Source organism: Quercus robur, chromosome 2 (assembly GCF_932294415.1).
Source record: "Quercus robur chromosome 2, dhQueRobu3.1, whole genome shotgun sequence".
Taxonomy (NCBI): Eukaryota; Viridiplantae; Streptophyta; class Magnoliopsida; order Fagales; family Fagaceae; genus Quercus; species Quercus robur.
The window spans coordinates 69332539-69351113 of record NC_065535.1 but is presented as its reverse complement, the minus strand read 5'-3'; the positions used below and the strand labels follow the sequence as shown (position 1 = coordinate 69351113).

Here is an 18575-nt window from a genome sequence, read left to right as displayed (position 1 = left end):
TGGGCATACTGGACAACTCCTAGAAGGTCTATTGGGAAAACTTCGTTCTCTCTCACGTATGGAGCAGAAGCTGTAATACCAGTTGAGGTAAATTTATGCAGTGCACGGGTTGACAGATTTGTCCCCTCCCAGAATGATAGATTGCTGGTAGAACGTTTGGATTTGCTGGAAGAATATTGAGAAATAGCGACTACACGACTAGCGGAGTATCAACAAAAACTTGCCTGTCGATATAACTGAGGCGTAAAGACAAGGGAATTTAGTGCTAGGGACTTGGTGCTACGGAAAGTAGTAGGAAATATGTGGGATACGAATGCCGAGAAGCTAGCTCCGACCTGGGAAGGGTCCTAAAGGGTTACTGCCATTGTGGGTGCAGGGGCGTACTATTTGGAGGACTTAAATGAGAGACCGCTTCCCCGACCATGGAACGTTCATAATCTGAAAAAGTTCTATCACTGATCATCTGTACATGGGGTGTGAATTCAATTAGATCTTAAATGTACATTTTTGTTAACTAATATGATGATGATATTTATTCGTGCAGGTGCATCACTACTTATGATTTTATTGTTGTTAACTCATTAAACTCTGGTGGACGCACACGGAAAATCTTGTATTAAATTCTCCCAAGGACAGAAACTTGTCCTCGGTTCGATTTTCATCATCGAGCAGGTGGAAACCTTGTACTAAAATTATCCTAAGGATAGAAACCTGTCCTCGGTTCGATTTTCATCACCGAGCAGGTGGAAACCTTGCACTAAAATTATTCTAAGGACAGAAACTTGTCCTTGGTTCGATTTTTATCACCGAGCAGGTGGAAACCTTATACTAAAGTTATCCTATGGACAGAAACCTGTCCTCGGTTCGATTTTCATCACCGAGCAGGTGGAAACCTTATACTAAAGTTATCCTAAGAACAGAAACCTGTCCTCGGTTCGATTTTCATCACCGAGCAGGTGGAAACCTTGTACTAAAATTATTCTAAGGACAGAAACTTGTCCTCTGTTCGATTTTCATCACCGAGTAGGTGGAAACCTTGTACTAAAATTATCCTAAGGACAGAAACCTGTCCTCGGTTCGATTTTCATCATCGAGCATGTGGAAATCTTACACTAAAATTATTCTAAGGACAGAAACCTGTCTTCGGTTCCATTTTCATCACTGAGCAGGTGGAAACCTTGTACTAAAGTTATCTTAAGGATAGAAACCTATCATCGGTTCGATTTTCATCATCGAGCAGGTGGAAACCTTGCACTAAAGTTATCCTAAGGACAGAAACCTGTCATTGGTTCGATTTTCATCACCGAACAGGTGGATACCTTGTACTAAAATTATCCTAAGGATATAAACTTGTCCTCGGTTTGATTTTCATCACCGAGCAGGTGGAAACCTTGCACTAAAATTATTCTAAGATAGAAACCTTTCCTCGGTTTGATTTTCATCACCGAGCAGGTGGAAACCTTGTACTAAAGTTATCCTAAGGACAGAAACATGTCCTCGGTTCGATTTTCATCACTAAGTAGGTATAAACCTTGCGCTAAAATTATTCTAAGGACAGAGACCTGCCCTCAGTTCGATTTTCATCATCGAGCAGGTGGAAATCTTGTACTAAAATTATTATAAGGACAGAAACCTGTCCTTTGTTCAATTTTCATCACCAAGCAGGTATAAACCTTGCGCTAAAATTATTCTAAGGACAGAGACCTGCCCTCGGTTTGATTTTCATCACCGAGCAGGTAGGAACCTTTTCTCAAAAATTATCAACGTATATCAAATTTGATTATTATCGTCGAGGAGCCAATTCTTTCTTGATACAAGTGATCCTGTCCATTCTGGTCTGGGCCACTATGAATGGCCGGCAATTACCTGACCTTTAACGAGTTGAGAAAGTAGTTTCAATCACGAGGTGAAACCACCCGATCATTTGGAATACATGTATATTTATAAAACAGAAAGATAATCGAAGAACAAGACAAGATAGATAACAACAACATTTGTAAACATGACTAAAGCAAGCAAATAAAGGTTAAAACAATGTTTTGTCACCATAGCCCGATGACGATAGGAAAATTAAACCCGGAAAAATAATTGTTCCATCACCACAACCCGGTGATGTAGCTGAGCTGAATAAAGAAGTTACTTAAGCTAAAGAAGAATAAAAAGTAGAATCTAAGTTCGGGAATCAAGTTGAAGGGTCTGCGGAATGGAATTGGGCAATGTCCTTAGGAGGCTACTGGGCTACAAAAGGCGGCTTAACATTCCCATCGGGCTGATCACCAGCACGGGGGTTGCTGGTGGCTTCCAGGTTAATCAACTCCATGTGGGAGTCAATTGCCTCCACCAACTCCCTCATGCTAGTAGTCTCTTCCTCGTCAATGGCACCGGGAGGGTTATGTGCAGTAGTAGAAGGGCTCGGGAAAGGGATTTGGTTGGGGTTTCTTAAAGGAGAGTCCTTGGGGACCCCTAGAGCTTGTAGGGCAGCCAACCAACCCTCCTTAAAGGCCAGCTTCCGGGCTTTATGTATGATAGGGTCTACCAAGTTTTCCGCGTCAGTGAACCCCTCGTTATACCATTTATTTTTGCAGGCCTCTAAAGCTGCCTTCAAGTCAGCCAACTCCTCAGCTTGTGCTGTGTTCAGGCTCGTAGCCTCTACTAGTTTTAGCTTGGTTTCGCCCAGCTTAGCCTCCAGCTCCGAGGACTTCTTCTCCGCTGACACCCGGGCCTTCTCGGACGCAATAGCCTTCTTTTTTGCGGTCACGGCAGCTTTGGTTTTCTCTTTAGCAGTCGCCTCGGCCACATCCTTAAGAGCCTTCTCCCGCTCGACATCCTTGGCTAGCTACTTCAATCGCCCATCGAGGACGTGAGTAAGTTGAGTAGCCTGATAAAACGAACAATGATAAGTACAACAAAAACAATGTGTGTAAAAGCTAGTAGAGAACCAGGAGACAACAGATTACCGCAATGGTGTGCCATTGCAACTGCCTGCCCAGTACTCATCCGTCCCGTCTTTGAAAGCGTGCACGTCCTTAGGCAACAAGAGACCGCGCACCAAACTTTGGGCAACACGACCCCCTTCACCCTTTTCCCACACTCGTACACTCGCAGTCACAAGAAGAGGTTTGTCGTCCAATTGGAACGAAGGTTGCCATCCCGGCACAACTCGGGAAATGGATGTTACGTTTGTCCTCGTCTGAGCTGTTGGCTCTCGGATGACGATATTCCCTGATGGCCGGGGGGGGAGTCCTAGTTGGTGCATCACCCAAGTTGGCAGGAGTCTGTTCAACCGTACGTTGTCTCTTCCGGGAACAGCCAGAAGGAGGAGGAGGAGGAGGAAAGGGAGTTTGGCCCTGACCTTGGGGTTCTTGTTGCCCTGCGACTAGTCAAGCGCTGGGCACAAAACAGCTGATCGTCATTGCCTTTCTCGTCACCATGTTAGATTCGGTTTTTGAAGAGCTAACTGATTCAATGGCTGTTTCCTTGACTACCTGAGTGGGAGCCTCAGGTTCAAAAGGAGCCTTGGGCTCTACTTGGACCTTGGGCTGAACGGGGGCTTCCGGCTAAACCAGCATGTGTGCTTGTTCTTGGCGGTGTTGAGACATGCGTTCAGCCGACTCGTCCCGTATGGGTGCAAGTTCGTTCGAACAGGTGTACCGCGAACCAAGGTCACGAGTTTCGCCTACTGTGAGCCTTGGAGGAAGGAAATCGCATGCCGTACGTCAATATATGAAAGGAGGGGACTGTCAACTAACAAAGTTTGGCTGAATGCTTGCCAAGTGGAATACACGGGATCAACGCTGAGGATTAAATGGGATGTTTGGAGTTGTCCGTCCCAATGTACAAAAATTTCTGACCTAAGCACAAAATTTAGGTCCTAAACATGCACTACTTTGAGATCTTTCTTAAACCTTTTGCTCTCTGCATGGAAGCAGCACAAAAACTGGTTAGTAATTATTTGATCAAATTAAAATTAATAAATTAATAAAATCAAGTTAATAAAGTATGTTAGGAACCAACCAACATCGCGCGGTGAGAATGCGCAAGGGAGGTCCTTGGCAAACCAGTTGCCGCTCACCCGTACAAACTCTCCAGCTGAGTTCCTATTTGAGTCAAGCAGGCATGAAATGAGCTGTACCCTCATGTCTCTGGTTTTTAAGTAATAATTCGAATCGATATTGTCGCAGAAACTATACATGAAATTGATGTCATGGTAATTTAGTTGCAACTCGAACAACTGTTTCAACCTACTGACGCAACTCACCACTCAGTAAAAGTTAGGGGGGAGTTGGTTAGGACATAGACCGTAAAATCTAAGTATACCTATGACGAGGGGGTCAATGGGGAACCTAATCCCACCATCAAGAATTTCCATAAAGGGAAAGAAAACTGTATTTACACCACGACGCCTTTGGATGTCAATATCGTCCTTGTGACAATAGGCGATATCAACATCCTCAGGAACGTTGTAGGCAGCCCTAAAAGTAGCCAAGGAGGCTTCTGAGGAAATGAGATGAGAATAGCCCATTCTCTAAGATAAGATTCCTAGAACTATGATTATGATAGAATAGAAAGAAATAAAACAAGTAGAAGGAAAGGGAAAGGAAACTTACTAAGGGCTCTAAGGAGGAAGGATGTTCTGGGCTGGAAGATGAACGCACAAGGAGTGTATGCTTGGCAGAGTGAAAGTTTGAAGAATGAGGAATGCAAAAGTGAGGGAGAGACTTAGAGGTGGCTATTTATAGGGGCCAAAGGGGGAATAAATGGCATTAAATAATTAGGAAGTAAGAAACCCTACGAATCCTCCCCTACCACTAACCGCAAGAGTAATCATAACTCCCCACTAATCATTGGGCTATAAATATGAGAAGATAAGGGAGAAGAGGGGGTTGTTGAAGGGTTCTAGAGAAAACTGAGAGTAGGAGCAAGAGAGCGATAGGAGAACAGCAACGGTGGGAGTAGGGGAACTTATAAGGAGAAATTGCTTCGTTGGGTCTCGTGTTGGGAACTACCCGAGTTAGGAAATCCAAAACCCACTTCACAAATAGATTGTGAACCCAAGTGAGGCCCAACCCATCAGCCTCATTTTTTGACGTGCATAAGTATCATCTAAAATGCTTTTTGCATCTTTAAAAGCTGAATGCTATAATGCATTTGGGCTGATCATTTAGCAAAAAAAAAAAAAAAATTATTGAATATATTTTCAATTTAATGTAATATTCATTTTCTTTATTTTTTTTTTTCATTTTCTTTATTCTTTAGGACATTGTTGCAATTTACAATGTAGCCTACCTGGGGGACTATTTAATTTAAATTTTTTTTTTTTGGCTGAATAGGGGACTATTAAATATTCTAGGGGGGGCTTCAATCCCAACATATCAATGAGTCACAACTTGTTTGGTCCCTAATGCGAATAGGCTTGACTTTAGCTTTTGAGGACATAAATAGTTGAAACCCAACTAAGATTCCCTTCCAAAAATCTTCCCTATTGGTTCAATCTCCAGTAGCAAGCCTCTTCGGAATTCCACATAAGGGTGAGCAAGTGGGTAGTCATCTGCTTTTGTTTTCCACCTGGTGCAAGAACGTAGAATATAGCATCAAAAGGAAGAAGCACTAATAAGTTTTACATGAAATTTTGAGTATGCTTGATAAAGAGCTGCTTTAATTATACACTATCACCTAAACCAAAGACTTATGCTCCTCCTTATGGAAAGTGGTACTATGAGTGAGAATGTCAATTAAAATGATTGCTGGAAAAAGATAAAGCAAGCTCAATTATATAGAACCCTAAATGGGTTGCAGTAGGTTGCTAGATTAACCTGCCTATTGTCATCCATAATCCATACATGCCATCATTTTAGTGGGGGCTGAGTTAGTGAAATTTTACCTATAATTAAGGACAAGATGATGAAGGAAGCATGCAATCTCTACTTTGGCAAGTTCAGCACCTGGACATAGCCTTGGTCCACCACCAAACGGTGACACTTTTTTGCTTGTTTCTTCATCCTGCCAATGGGGTCAATGATTGAAATTGGAATTATTAGGAGATTAAGAAAATGTCACTTATATACATGCAAAAAATGCATAACTACTACAAAGTCCTGTGTCTGCATCTATGTTAGCACTAATTAAAGGCATTTTCAAATTTTGTTCAAATTCTTTATCCACATATACTTTTTAATAACTTGTAACTAACATGAAAATGAATGCTTACCTATATACATATGATACATGTGAACAACTAAAATAAAGGATACTTGCAGATATTTGGGAAGAAAAAAATAAGTGAGTATTAAATTTTCATCATAAATTAGTCGGAAAAATGTTCCTAGTTGTTTATAGGACAAAATGATAATAACAAAAAGGAGACAAAGTTGTAGAAGAGACAAGGACTGCAGAAAAAAAAATAGTTTAAATCACTAAAATTATTATAATGATATCAGAATGTTTATTATTTCATTTCATTCAAAGATTAGTCGTCGAAGAAGGTGTCTGCTAATTTTTTGTGACAAAAAATCTGACATGAAGTTTTTAATTATTATTAGTAGTAGAGGTTTATGTCCAAATGAGGTGTCTGGTTTACATATTGGACTAGAGGAAGAATTGATATACTTACAAACCATCTCCAAGGATTAAACTCTAAGGGGTTTTTATGGAGAGCTGAATCAAAATTTACTGCTGTGAAGATGGGAAAAACCTTCCATCCTGAGGGTATGAGAATATCTGCAACATTTTTAATCATGATCTCCATTAAGTTAGAAGCTGTCACCAATTATTGCAATAAAGAGACAATCATATAATATACTACAAAACAGTACTTCTAATTATGTAAATTAAGAACCTTTATATTTAACATCTTGCAGAGCTTTCCTGTGCAGAAATTTTACTACATTCCCACATCTCATTGCTTCACATATAACCTACAGTTAGCATGTGTTAGTTCTATATGAAGACTTTTATAATCTTTCTAGTTGAAAATTAACCACTATATATAAATATGATGTTAATAATTACATTGCGGGTGAACTTCATTTTCTTGTAATCTTCCCAGTTCAAAGGTTCTCCATCCTTTTTTCTTTTCCTTATCCCTTGGTGTTCTTCCTGTATAGTACACATAAATGTTGAACAAAATAACCCTCTTTAGCAATTAGCATGTAATATTTTTGTTCATGCAGATTCTAAGAGAGAGAAAATAGAGAGCAACCTTCAAATTTTCTAAAGCATTTGGTGCTTGCCCAAGAAAGTAGACAATTAAGGACATCAGTGTTGCAGTTGTCTCGTAACCCCCTAACAAGATGTCCAATACAATGCTTACTATCTCGTCATTGGTTAGGCTCTTCTTTGACAAAACCACATCTAAGAAGTCTCCTCTTTCTATAAGCCCCACAATATTCCTTTGTTCCCTCTCTTTAATCATTTGTTTAACAGTGGAAGAAAGTCTTGCTCTAGCCTAAAGAAGCCAACAAAAGAGAATATCAAAGATAGCTTTGAGTATTAGCATAAGCATAATTTAGCACATGGATCAATGGGTGCATTTTATTTAGAGTGATGTTAAGTTCACACACCAATTTGCACACATGTTCTTACACATAGATGAAAAACAACTAAAATCGTGCATTGAAGACATGATTTCAAGTTGTGCAAATTGGTGTATGCAACAAGTTTTACCGTTTTATTTAATCATACATGTTAAGTACCTTCACAGTGTTGGCATATGCACTCCCAGGTATATTTAGTGGCAAAGACACAAAGCCTCTCATGTAGGTCTCGAAGTCTTCTAATATCTTTGAGGCTAGTGGTTCATCTGGTTTAATACTCAAAATCTCCTTCACCATAATTTTGAGTGCAAACTGCGTTGAATTGAAAAAGTTAAATTAAACATGAATTCAATTGGTATATTTTTTTTTCTTGTTATTGTTATTGCTAATTTTATTTTTACTTAAATGGCATATTTGGTTTTCAACATTTTACCTTTGTTTCTAAATTGTCTTTATATTTAAAATTGTTTCATGGTAGTCCATGTATTTTGGAAAATTGATTATGATAAATTTTTAACAGTTCTTTTGTGGATGGAAAATACTAACATGACAAATAAAATCATGTCAAGTTATTGTTGGCATTGCAAAAGATTGACACAAAGATATTGATGAGTATTTTTTAAATTTTGCTATCATAGATGAAATTTTCTAAAGGGATAAGTACAACAACAATTTTTCAGAATAGGAAAAAAAATTAAGAAAGGGGTTGTAACTAATCTTTCTTCTTTTCTATTGATTATAAACTCATCCAAATGCATGAATATAATTTTAAATGTAATAACACTTTTACATGTAAGTTGTGATTGGTGAAGTATAAAGTATTTGAGAAACAAACACACACACAGAGGAGAGGGAAAGGTGTTGGTGAAGTATAAAATTGAACACAAAAAATGGGACATGACATTTATATTCACCCAATTAGATAACATACAAGAAAATTACCAAAAATAACATTAGATTAAAATAACAAAGAAGAGTACCAAAAATAATGTAAGATTAAAATACATATAATACTACAACATGCATAGAAACTCTCTTAGACCTCACAAAAATGAGAGTTTTGTGTACTAATAATGACTTTTTTATAAACTCCACCTCATCAAAGTGATTTTGATTTCATGAATTCCATTTGCTACATCATAATTTTTATCCATTAAAAATGATGATAAGGACCTTTTCCCAACATTTTTAAAACACGAGGATGACTTTAAGACAAAGATTAAAGCTAAGTATCAAATATGCAATTTAATCTTATTTTTACCATGTAATTAAGCTGCTGAAAGTACTATATACCTCTTTAGCTTCTTTGTAAAACGAAACTGGTTTACAGCTTTTCCATGAATCCATCATTGAGATTGACATATTTTCCGCAAGATGAAAGAATTCTGGTGTTGACTTGGACGTGCCGATGAAGCTGACAGCAAAGCTTCTAAGCTTCTTGTGAATCTCTCCGGTTGCGATAATCAAAGAATACTTCCCAAGAATGCCTTGCATGGACTTGGGGTAGCTCACCTGAAATAGCTTCTCCTCATTCTGAAGAATGAAAAGGTTGAACTCATGATCGCAGGAAACTATGGTTGGTGAGCCAAATAGATGAGACTTAAAAATCCTCCCATACCTGCATGAAAACACTCCAAATTGATATACATTTTTTTTATAAGACTTAGCTGCATGGGCATATCTTGGTACAAATGTCCTGCTTAATTTGATACTAATGTATGACGAAACTTCATCCAAGAACATAGGAAGAGAGAATATATATACAAAATAAAGGAACTTGGTATATTACCTAGAGCAACGTTGTTGTAAGAAGTTTCCAATAGAGTTTGATTTATGGGGTTTGAGGAAGCCAATAGTCTCTCCCAAAAGGGGCCATCCCATGTGCCCGGGAGGTAAGTTTGGAGCATCTTGTTTCCTGAAGAAGTTTACGAGAAGAAAAGACAAAACTAGGCCTAAACACAGAGCTAATATAATAGGAAAAATCAAAACCATAGTGCCTGATATATGATATCTCTTGCAGAAGAAATTCACAAGCTTGTCTATTCTTAGAAATGCCACAAGCTTGTCTTGTTTGTTGATTCTCGAGCCTTTGTTACGGTCTCAATTGCTGTGTTTTGGCAGGCTTGCAAACTTACATATATAGGGACCATAAACAACAGAAGCGGAGATTTTGCCTTTAAAACAGGTTTACTAAAAAGTTAGAATAGATAAGGACAAATTTGTGTGTGTGTGTGTGTGTGTGTGTGTGTGAGAGAGAGACTGTAACTTCTCTTCTTCATTCAAAATAAATCTATCTTATAATTTAAACTAAATATTACAAATGTAAAAGTATAATTTTATGAATAATACTAGAGATACAAATTATTTTACAAATTTTTTTCAAAGATGAGTGATTATTAGTAAATGAAAAGTGATATTAGTGATGGGTTTAAATGAAGACCAATAAAATAGTTTGTGGTTATAACATTACTCTAATATTTTTTTCTTTTTCTTTTTTTTGATAAGAACATTACTCTAATCTTATACTTTGTTTGTTTTGACATTAACATTTTTCATTCATTTTTCAACAAACATTTTCTAGAAAACCATTTCATTTTCCAATGACTGGTAACGACCTTAAAATGAGTTGGGAAACTATCTCTCTTGATTTTTCTTATTTAGTTTCATGGGAAATAGAGTTGTTATATATTTGTTTAGTTTCATGTAACATAAAGTTGTTTTCTAGAAAATTTTATTAATTTTCAACAAACATTTTCTAGAGAGTTGAAAAACTCTCTCTCTTGACTTCACTTGTTTAGTTTTGCATGAAATAGATTTGTTTTTATTTTTATTTTTATTTATCTTTGTGTGAGACAAAATTGTTCTCTAGAAAATTTTAACAGAAAACAACTATATATCACACCAAGCTAATTAAAAGAAGTTAAGAGATTTTTTTTTTTTTTTTTTTTTTTACCCATATTTTTTTATACTGCAAAAAAAAAAAAAAAAAAAAAAAAACTATTTCCACATAAGGTTTTTCATTGAAACAAACAGTAACATAAAACAATTCTAAATCACACTAAGCTTATTAAGGGAAGTTAAGATATAATTTTCTTTTAACCCATTTTTTGTTATACTGCCAAATAAAAAACTATATTCAAATAAGGTTTTCTACTGAAACAAACAGAGCATTAAATGATAGTCTCATTTTATGGCTCATTTTAATCGCTTTGGAGGGGGGGAGGGGTGGGGAGCTTTCCTGGTGAGTGAATTTGGTCTAAGGGTAGATTGTAATAAAGTGGACTAGTTTTTACATACTAAATAATTGGAGATTTTTCTTTCTCTTCTTTCTTTTATTTTTTAGGGTAATAAGATAATTGAACCTGTCATAGGACAAATGCTAAAATTAATTAGTGAATTCGGAATCACAACTTGCCATGTATTTATTTTACTTTTTTATAAAATAGTTGAAGTTTAAAATGAAAAAAACTTTAAACACATGAAAAATTGTGATCGGTGAAATATAAAATAGAACACAAAATATGGTAAAATGAATTTATATTCCTTAGGTAGGTATGAGATGATAGTGCATTAGTTTTTAGTAAATAAGTCTTAGATAAGTGTTATCCAACTGGATTTTGATGGTAGTGTCTACGACTCCACATTTCTTGGTCGAAAGACTTGTAAGTGGTGTTGTCAAATTCTTATCATGTTTCATTCTTTTCATGGGAAGAACTTGAATTCATATTTAAGCAAAAAAAAAAAAAAAAAATATATATATATATATATATACATGCATTAATTCACCTAACACTTACTTTATAGATAAAATTTAGCAACAAACTTTGTTAAGGGTACAACTCTACTCAATATCTTTTTATTAGATGTGAATTTTGACAAATTCACTATTGGATTACATTTTCTTCTTATATCTCCCGTGCTTGTAAAATTTCAAAAATGTCAAAAATCAATAACTACACCATCAATCAAATATTTATATTTCAAGTTTTTGTAGTATAAAATTATGCATAAAAAATAAATTATGGATTGAATAGTAAATATCATTTGACTGAAATAAAATTTTGTGTATGTTAAGAATATAAAGAACATACAATTTAATGGTTAGATTTTCAAAACATGTAACCATATTAATTTTTTGAGTGGAAGTTGTAGTTTTAGAATACAACTAAATTCAATTTCAAAAAAAAGAAGAAGAATACAACTAAATTTATAATCAAACTTTGTTGGATTAAGAATGGATGAGCATGTACTGATTTATGAACTTCCCAATATTTGTCTCGTATTACACTTCTGTCTATCATAATATGTATGAAATTAATTATTAAAAGTCAAGAAAGCCAATCATCATCATTCTAGTCTCCCCAAAATATGAATTAGAAAGAAGAATGGTACTAATGCAAAGGCAGGCTCACCTAACTCCATAGACCAATAAGCCTTAAACTAATTTGCTTTCAATGTCAAACATTATTCTAGTTACCCTACCTAGACAAAAAGGCCTCCATGCGGTCCTCTATCTAAAACATTGTCAATGTCAATGTTTACATATATTACAAACATTAGCCGAAGTTGTAGTAAGAGGCTTCAACACGTATTAAAAAAGAAAATATGTTCCCTTAAAGGAGAGCAAATGGGGAACATACTTGGTGAAAATTCTACAACTTTTGAAACCGATATAGAACAAAAGTTAGGGAACCTTTGATAAGTTGATTTCTTTTATGTGGTTTTGATGTGGCTGTTAGATTGCATAATGAAAACAGGTGTCTGGGCTGCCGGTGAGATTTAGAATAATGTTAGGGACACACTTAACCCAAATTCACAATATGCTTAAGTGCTACTTTGTGAAAGTTATACTTAAATTATGTTTTCAGTATGTATCAGTGGTGGTCCGTATGTAAGTGGGTGTAGATTTGGGTGTGTCTGTAGGCGGATGTTAGAGAACAAAAGGTGACGCGAGATCCATAGGGAGGCAAGGACTGAAAAATTTATTCATTTTGTCTGTACTTTATCAGTGTGCATGGTGCACGTGAAATGTGTTGGCATCTGGAAGTTCAAATTAGCTGGAGACCAATTCATATTGCAATCATGGCTTTCAATTCAAAGCATTCCAATTTTCAGTTTCTCACCCTTGTACGTATGAACATGAAATGTCTTCTTTTTGGACTGTACGATAAACATTGCTGCCCTTTTAAAGTGTATAATTTGAAACTAAACTTAAAAAACAAAAACATGCATTTTAATAAAAGCATTATAAGACACAACTAATTATGGTGCTACACTAAGCCGCCTGCTGTTTCAGCACAAAACATTTTTCAGAAACTGTATTTCTCATTTTCTCGTGTTTTAGAGTGATTGAAAAAAACCGAAACCATTTTACATTGACCAAGAAAACCACTCTCTTCGACTACATTTGTCTCTATGTAAAATATTTTTCAGAAAATGAAAAATTTGAAATCCCATACAACTCAGGGACGGAGCTAGAGCCGAAGGTTTGGGGGGCAAAGTTTGGACTTTAAAAAAAAAAAATTTAATAAAAAATTGCAATATTTTGGTCGTTAAGGGAGAGAATTTAGGCTAATTTTGATATTGAGAATCTAAAAAGTGCAGTACTAGAACTTGATTTGTGTTAAAATTAAAAAGCTTGTTTTTAATTGTTTTTATTTTGTTTCATTCAAGTGCTATGTTCCTTGTATATATAAGCAGAGCTGCACTTTCCTTATTCATTCAATGAGAAATTTCTCTCTCATCTTCATCTCTAAGTTTATTTTCTCATATGAGATAGCAAACAACATATATAAGGGGTGTTGTGACTTGTGAAGGCCCTGGTCATAACATAGCTCCGAGATTAATTTTTTTTGGGCTAATTGAACATTAACATTAAATATACCTATACTTAAAGAAAATTTTTTCCCCAAAATCCAGGGGGGGCCATAGCCCCCCAGTCAAAGAGTAGCTCCGCCCCTAATACAACAAAATCTTAAACTTCTTTAACAAAATGCAACCTGTCCCCGTGAAATCTATCTAAACTAATAAACTATATAAAAGTTTGTGGGTTTTAAACTTGGCTAGGACCCTAGGTCTGAAAATTTTTGCAATATCATAGTGGAAGGGGATGTAAAAGTTGGTCTATTTATGTTGTTATTAGTAATACTTCTGATTTAAGTTTGTATTTTGTTAGTTGTGAGTTTTGCTGGGTTAGGATTTAGTAGTTCTTTTAACTTAGCAGCTCATTTGTTAAACTTTCTGTTGCTGTTAAAGCTAGTTTCTCTTGTAATAATTGCAATTTGTCTCTTACAGTTTGGGAAGCTTGCAGGTGCGATTGTTGTATTACTTTTTAGTTATTAATGAAATTGCAGTTTATCTATAAAAAAAAAAAAAAAAACTATATAAAATAAAGGAGGCATCGGACATTAATTGAGATAATTTTTTTTCCCTATTCTTCTAAGCTCTTACTTTCTTCAATACCACCTTAATGCCCTTTAAGAACTGGTTCACAGAATCACAAGGCTGCGACTCCGCGTTACAAAGCACAGCATGTTGCTATTAGTGTTGTTAACTTACATGAATTTATTTCTTATTTATTTTTCTTTTATAACTTACATAGTTTCATTTTCTTTTACTTATTAATTAATGCTTTTTCATTAGACTTACTTTTTTCCCCCCAGTATTTACAATTCTCTCATTTAATTATTATTTTCTTCCCAGCCCTTTGTCTTTTCGAATTAATTGAGAATAAATGACCATTTAGTGTTTTTTTTTTCCTTTTTTTTTTCTTTTTATATAACCTTTCAATTTATTTTGAAAGTCATATTTTTTTAAGTCCAAAGCCTTGTAGTTGTGGATACATAGTCTATTTTTTTCCACGTGAGATAAATGATAGAGACCTATACTCCTATCTAATATCCTTGGTAATTTTCCTTTTACAGGCCTCAATTTGTATGAGCATTCTGTGCATCTGGACACACATTTGTCGACCATGATGTTTTAGTGTTCTCTCTCTCTCTCATATCATTTGAGACAACCTTTTAAAAAGATCACCTTTCTTGAGGTTTTTTTATGAGACTTCATTGCACGTATGAGCAGACATATCATTATTAGCCTTGTCTTTTAGTTAGGGCTTGGAGAAACTGAACTATAACTCTATTCCAAAAGGGACAAAATGACTGATTGCTTTTGGTTAAAAGAAAAAACTATGCATAGTGAATGATTTAAGTTCTAACTCAAGGTCAAGAGCTTTGATATGCACTGTTATGCACCAGGAGTGTGAAGTATCTTAAGTATCTTCAACAGAAAAGGTCAGATACGTACTCAGATGGAGTCCTTTTGTAGTGTTCTAATTAAAGGCATACAAGCACATATGTCATGCTCTAACCAAACTTTGATCACTGAAACTTTAATCAATTGGTCCCTGCAATATTTATCCTAAATGTTGGAGACTTTAATTTATTAATTTGGTTACCTAGATTGCTCTAAAAAAGAGATTGCGGGTGCAATGTTAAATGCTTGAGTGTGTTACTAATTAGTTTTGAGGTAGAGTGACATAACTCACAATATGACATTGAATTATTTAATGGGCTTACTCATTTACCAAAAACATAGACTAACACTAAAATTTCACCATCAATTTGGTAACATTACCTTAAATTGTACATACTAATTATATATAAATCGGTGCAATTAATGTTTAACTTTAATCCCATCCTTCTTTGTCACCAAGCTAAATTGATAGTTGCAGTTGTATGATGTGTATGATCCAACAACTTGCTAAAATTAAGGCAATGCTGGGTTTGTGCCTCTCTAGATTTCATTCTCTTTCAAGTTTCAAGTTTTCAACCAATGAAATAGTTAGGGTACACCTCTGATTTTAAACATTTTGTTTGTTGCCCTAGAATTGTACAAATAGAATTCAAATCCAACATAACTTTGTGTCTACCACCTCTCCAATTTAGGATTATTTTCAACCCATATAAAAATTATCTAACTCAACTATACATTTCATGAAAATATTTATAAACAGTACCATATTCCCAAAAAAAAAAAAAAAATTTATATCTTTTTAATAGATTTTCGTAATGAATGAGTCTTAAATCTTAATTAGTTATTTGAAAAATATAATAAATGATGGTACCATTCTTCCAACATCTCTCATCCAATGGATGAGAGTCGATGCTCTTCCTACGTTTTGCAGATAGGCAGCTTAGATGAGGTATTGGAAAAGTGAATAGACAATGGCAAGTGGATGAGAAATTATAAGGTCCACATGGTGGACAAGTGACGTGATCCACCATTTCACTAAAAGACTCACATTTGTTTAAAATTGCTTAGTTAGAAAATTTTTTTAAAACAGAAACTGATTACTGATTCAGTAATTTTAAACAAGTGGGAGTCTTTTAGTTGAATGGTGGACAAGTAACGTGATCCATCAGAGAACTGTATAATTTCTCCAAGTGGACAAAGACCTTTAAATGAAAAGACACCATCTCCAAAATTAAAGTACATGATTTTTGCTCCACCAACCTATTATCACAAATTATGGGTACAAATCTTGAGATTCTCATTTTTCATAAATATCAATATACCAATTATGGCACGACTCCAAAAATGGAGAAAATAAAAGATGAGAAATCACTCTTAAATAAACCCCAGTTCACAGCCAGTTCAATGTACAGGAGAAAAACTCTAAAAACTCCAATATTTTCAGCATTTTTGAATTTTGTGAATTCTAACTTTAGTATTAGATAAGTTTAGGTCAACACCACACCGATGCTCTTTGCTTAAGTGATTTCCATTTGTAGACCTTCCATTTCTCCACTTTGAACAAGTGGCCCATTAAGATCCTTTGCATCATCAATAAACATCAACCAAATCGTTGTATTACAATAATGAAAATTGCTTTAAGAAAAGAAAAAAGAAAAAAAAAAGTATATAAATAACTTTTAATAAATACTAGTTTGGGTTGCACATGCGAGACATGTGCTATCCCTTTAATGAGAAAATTAAGATAGATGCCTTTTTTGGGGAAGAAGTATGAAGTCATATACTTAAATTTAAAACAGCTATTTACTATGACAATTTCTTAGAACCTACTTACTAAATGTAATATTTACTCACTAAAAAATGCTACTAAGAATGATAATGAATGTGATCATCTTTCCACAATATTTAATTTTTCGCAATGAATGATGATGATGATATATATATATATATATATATATATATATTTATGCTACAATTTGAAGCTCTTCATCAAATTAAATACTTGCAACCATCTACAATTAAGTTTTTGTTATTCATACTTCCTTCTTTCTCATTTTGTTTTATGGGCTTAACCACGATATTTAGCTTACTTATTTTGAATGAACACCCTTTTAAGTAAGAAAAGAAATTAAAAAAGAACAAGATAACAAAAGACATCTGTTATCAAAGTTTCCATTAGATAAAATTATAAGTATAGAAGATTTAAACCTAATAAATTAGTATTCTCTAAGTAACAAATAAAACACCGTATATCACCATTATAACTTTCTAAGCATAACTACTAGTCTACCACATAAAATTCAAAATACAATAAGAAATTTTTTGGGACACTAAATTTAGCGTAAGTATTTTAGACATTGCACAATGGAATATTTTAGGAATTATAAGATTTTGCTAGGGTTTAACTAAGAGAGTAACAATAGGGGTATATGCTCATTTACAAAATAAAAAGGAGGAAATTATTCAACTTTAGTTTTGGGGGGGGGGGGGGGGGAATGAAACTACCCAAAACATAGAGGGGGAAAGTGCTTCTTCGTCAATTTTGTGTGTGTGTGTAAAACAATGTGTTTTATTTTTATTTTTTATTTATAACTTGACACAATGTGTTATAAAAAAAGTCAACCTAAAAAAGTTGTGCATAAAACAATGAATTTTGGCTTAACAAATTGACTAAATAAATTAAAAAAGAAATTTAGGAACATAACAAAATGTCACGATATTTTTACAATACCTTTATTTTTAACTATAGTGGGTCCTAGTATGATATTTTATTATTTTGTTTTAGAGTAATGTTACGTCTATAACATTTTTATAATAAATCCTAGGTGGCAAATTGTTACTGGTTTTAAACTGGGCTAACCACTTTAAACTGTGCATTAAAAAAAAAAAAAAAACAGACAAAAAGCCAATTAAAGAAAATTGTGACTAAAACAGTGAATTTTGGCTCACCAAATTTGACTAAACCAAAAGAGAAGCCTAGGAACAAAAAAAAAATGTCCCAACATTTTTACAATACTTTTTATTTCTAGCTGTGGTAGGTCTTGGTTTGATATTTTATTATTTTATTTTTGACGTCCACAACATTTTCACAACAAATTTTAATGACAAATTATTATTGATTTTAAAATTGTGCATTAAAAAAAAAAAAAACAAAAAGGCAACACAAGAAAATTGTGCACGAAGCCGTGAATTTTGGCTCATCCAATTTGACTAAACTAAAAAAGAAGTCTAAGAATATAACAAAATATCATAACATTTTCACAATACCTTTATTTTTAGGATTTGATATGATATATTATTATTTTATTTTAGAGAAATACTACATTCACAACATTTTCACAATAAATTCTAAATGACAAGTTGTTTCTAGTTTTAAACTGGGTCCACTACTGATATCACTTTTTTATCCATTAAAAATACCTTACCAAGTAAGATTTGTTGTGAAATTATTGTGATTTTATTTATTTATTTATTTATAGCATTTTGATTTTATTTTGATTTATAAGGAACTGAGATTTTGGCAATTGTGAAAATATTATAACAACAAGAAGATGTTATAACATTTTTGCAATACATTTATTTTCAATTGTGTTTGGTCTCAATCTTTTATTTTGACCTATAAAAAATTTACACCTTAATAATTGTGAAAATATTGTAAGAATTTATTGTCTCAGTACTATGTATGCAAACATAAATATTTAAAAGAAAAAACAGAAAAGCACAAACAAAATCGGGCCAGGCGAATTGTAAAAAAAAAAAAAAAAAAAAAACGAGGGCTCAAGCAAAACG

General features: G+C 34.2%; 1 protein-coding gene across 2 annotated transcripts; it reads right to left on the bottom strand.

The window, feature by feature from the left end:
* Positions 1-5261: 5261 nt before the first annotated feature.
* Positions 5262-9910, bottom strand: LOC126714747 (cytochrome P450 724B1). Of its 2 annotated transcripts, XM_050415035.1 has the most exons (9): positions 9322-9910; positions 8826-9150; positions 7692-7844; positions 7199-7444; positions 7009-7095; positions 6836-6914; positions 6611-6717; positions 5882-6000; positions 5262-5565 (listed from the first exon to the last, which is right to left on the bottom strand). In XM_050415035.1, exons 1-9 carry the CDS (start codon positions 9522-9524, stop codon positions 5454-5456), a joined length of 1431 nt encoding a protein of 476 aa, XP_050270992.1. In that variant the 5' UTR covers positions 9525-9910; the 3' UTR covers positions 5262-5453. The 2 variants fall into 2 exon arrangements, with proteins under 2 accessions (XP_050270992.1, XP_050270993.1); XM_050415036.1 differs by lacking the exon at positions 7692-7844.
* Positions 9911-18575: the final 8665 nt, after the last annotated feature.

What these genes read in the sequence shown, in the direction of transcription:
- LOC126714747 (XM_050415035.1), bottom strand. Translation starts at nt 9,524, where the DNA reads ATGGTTTTGATTTTTCCTATTATATTAGCTCTGTGTTTAGGCCTAGTT. An exon ending in ATGCTTTAGAAAATTTGAAG is followed by an intron (nt 7,096 to 7,198) that starts GTTGCTCTCTAT and finishes TGTACTATACAG; the next exon opens with GAAGAACACCAAGGGATAAG. An exon ending in TTAATCCTTGGAGATGGTTT is followed by an intron (nt 6,001 to 6,610) that starts GTAAGTATATCA and finishes CCCCATTGGCAG; the next exon opens with GATGAAGAAACAAGCAAAAA.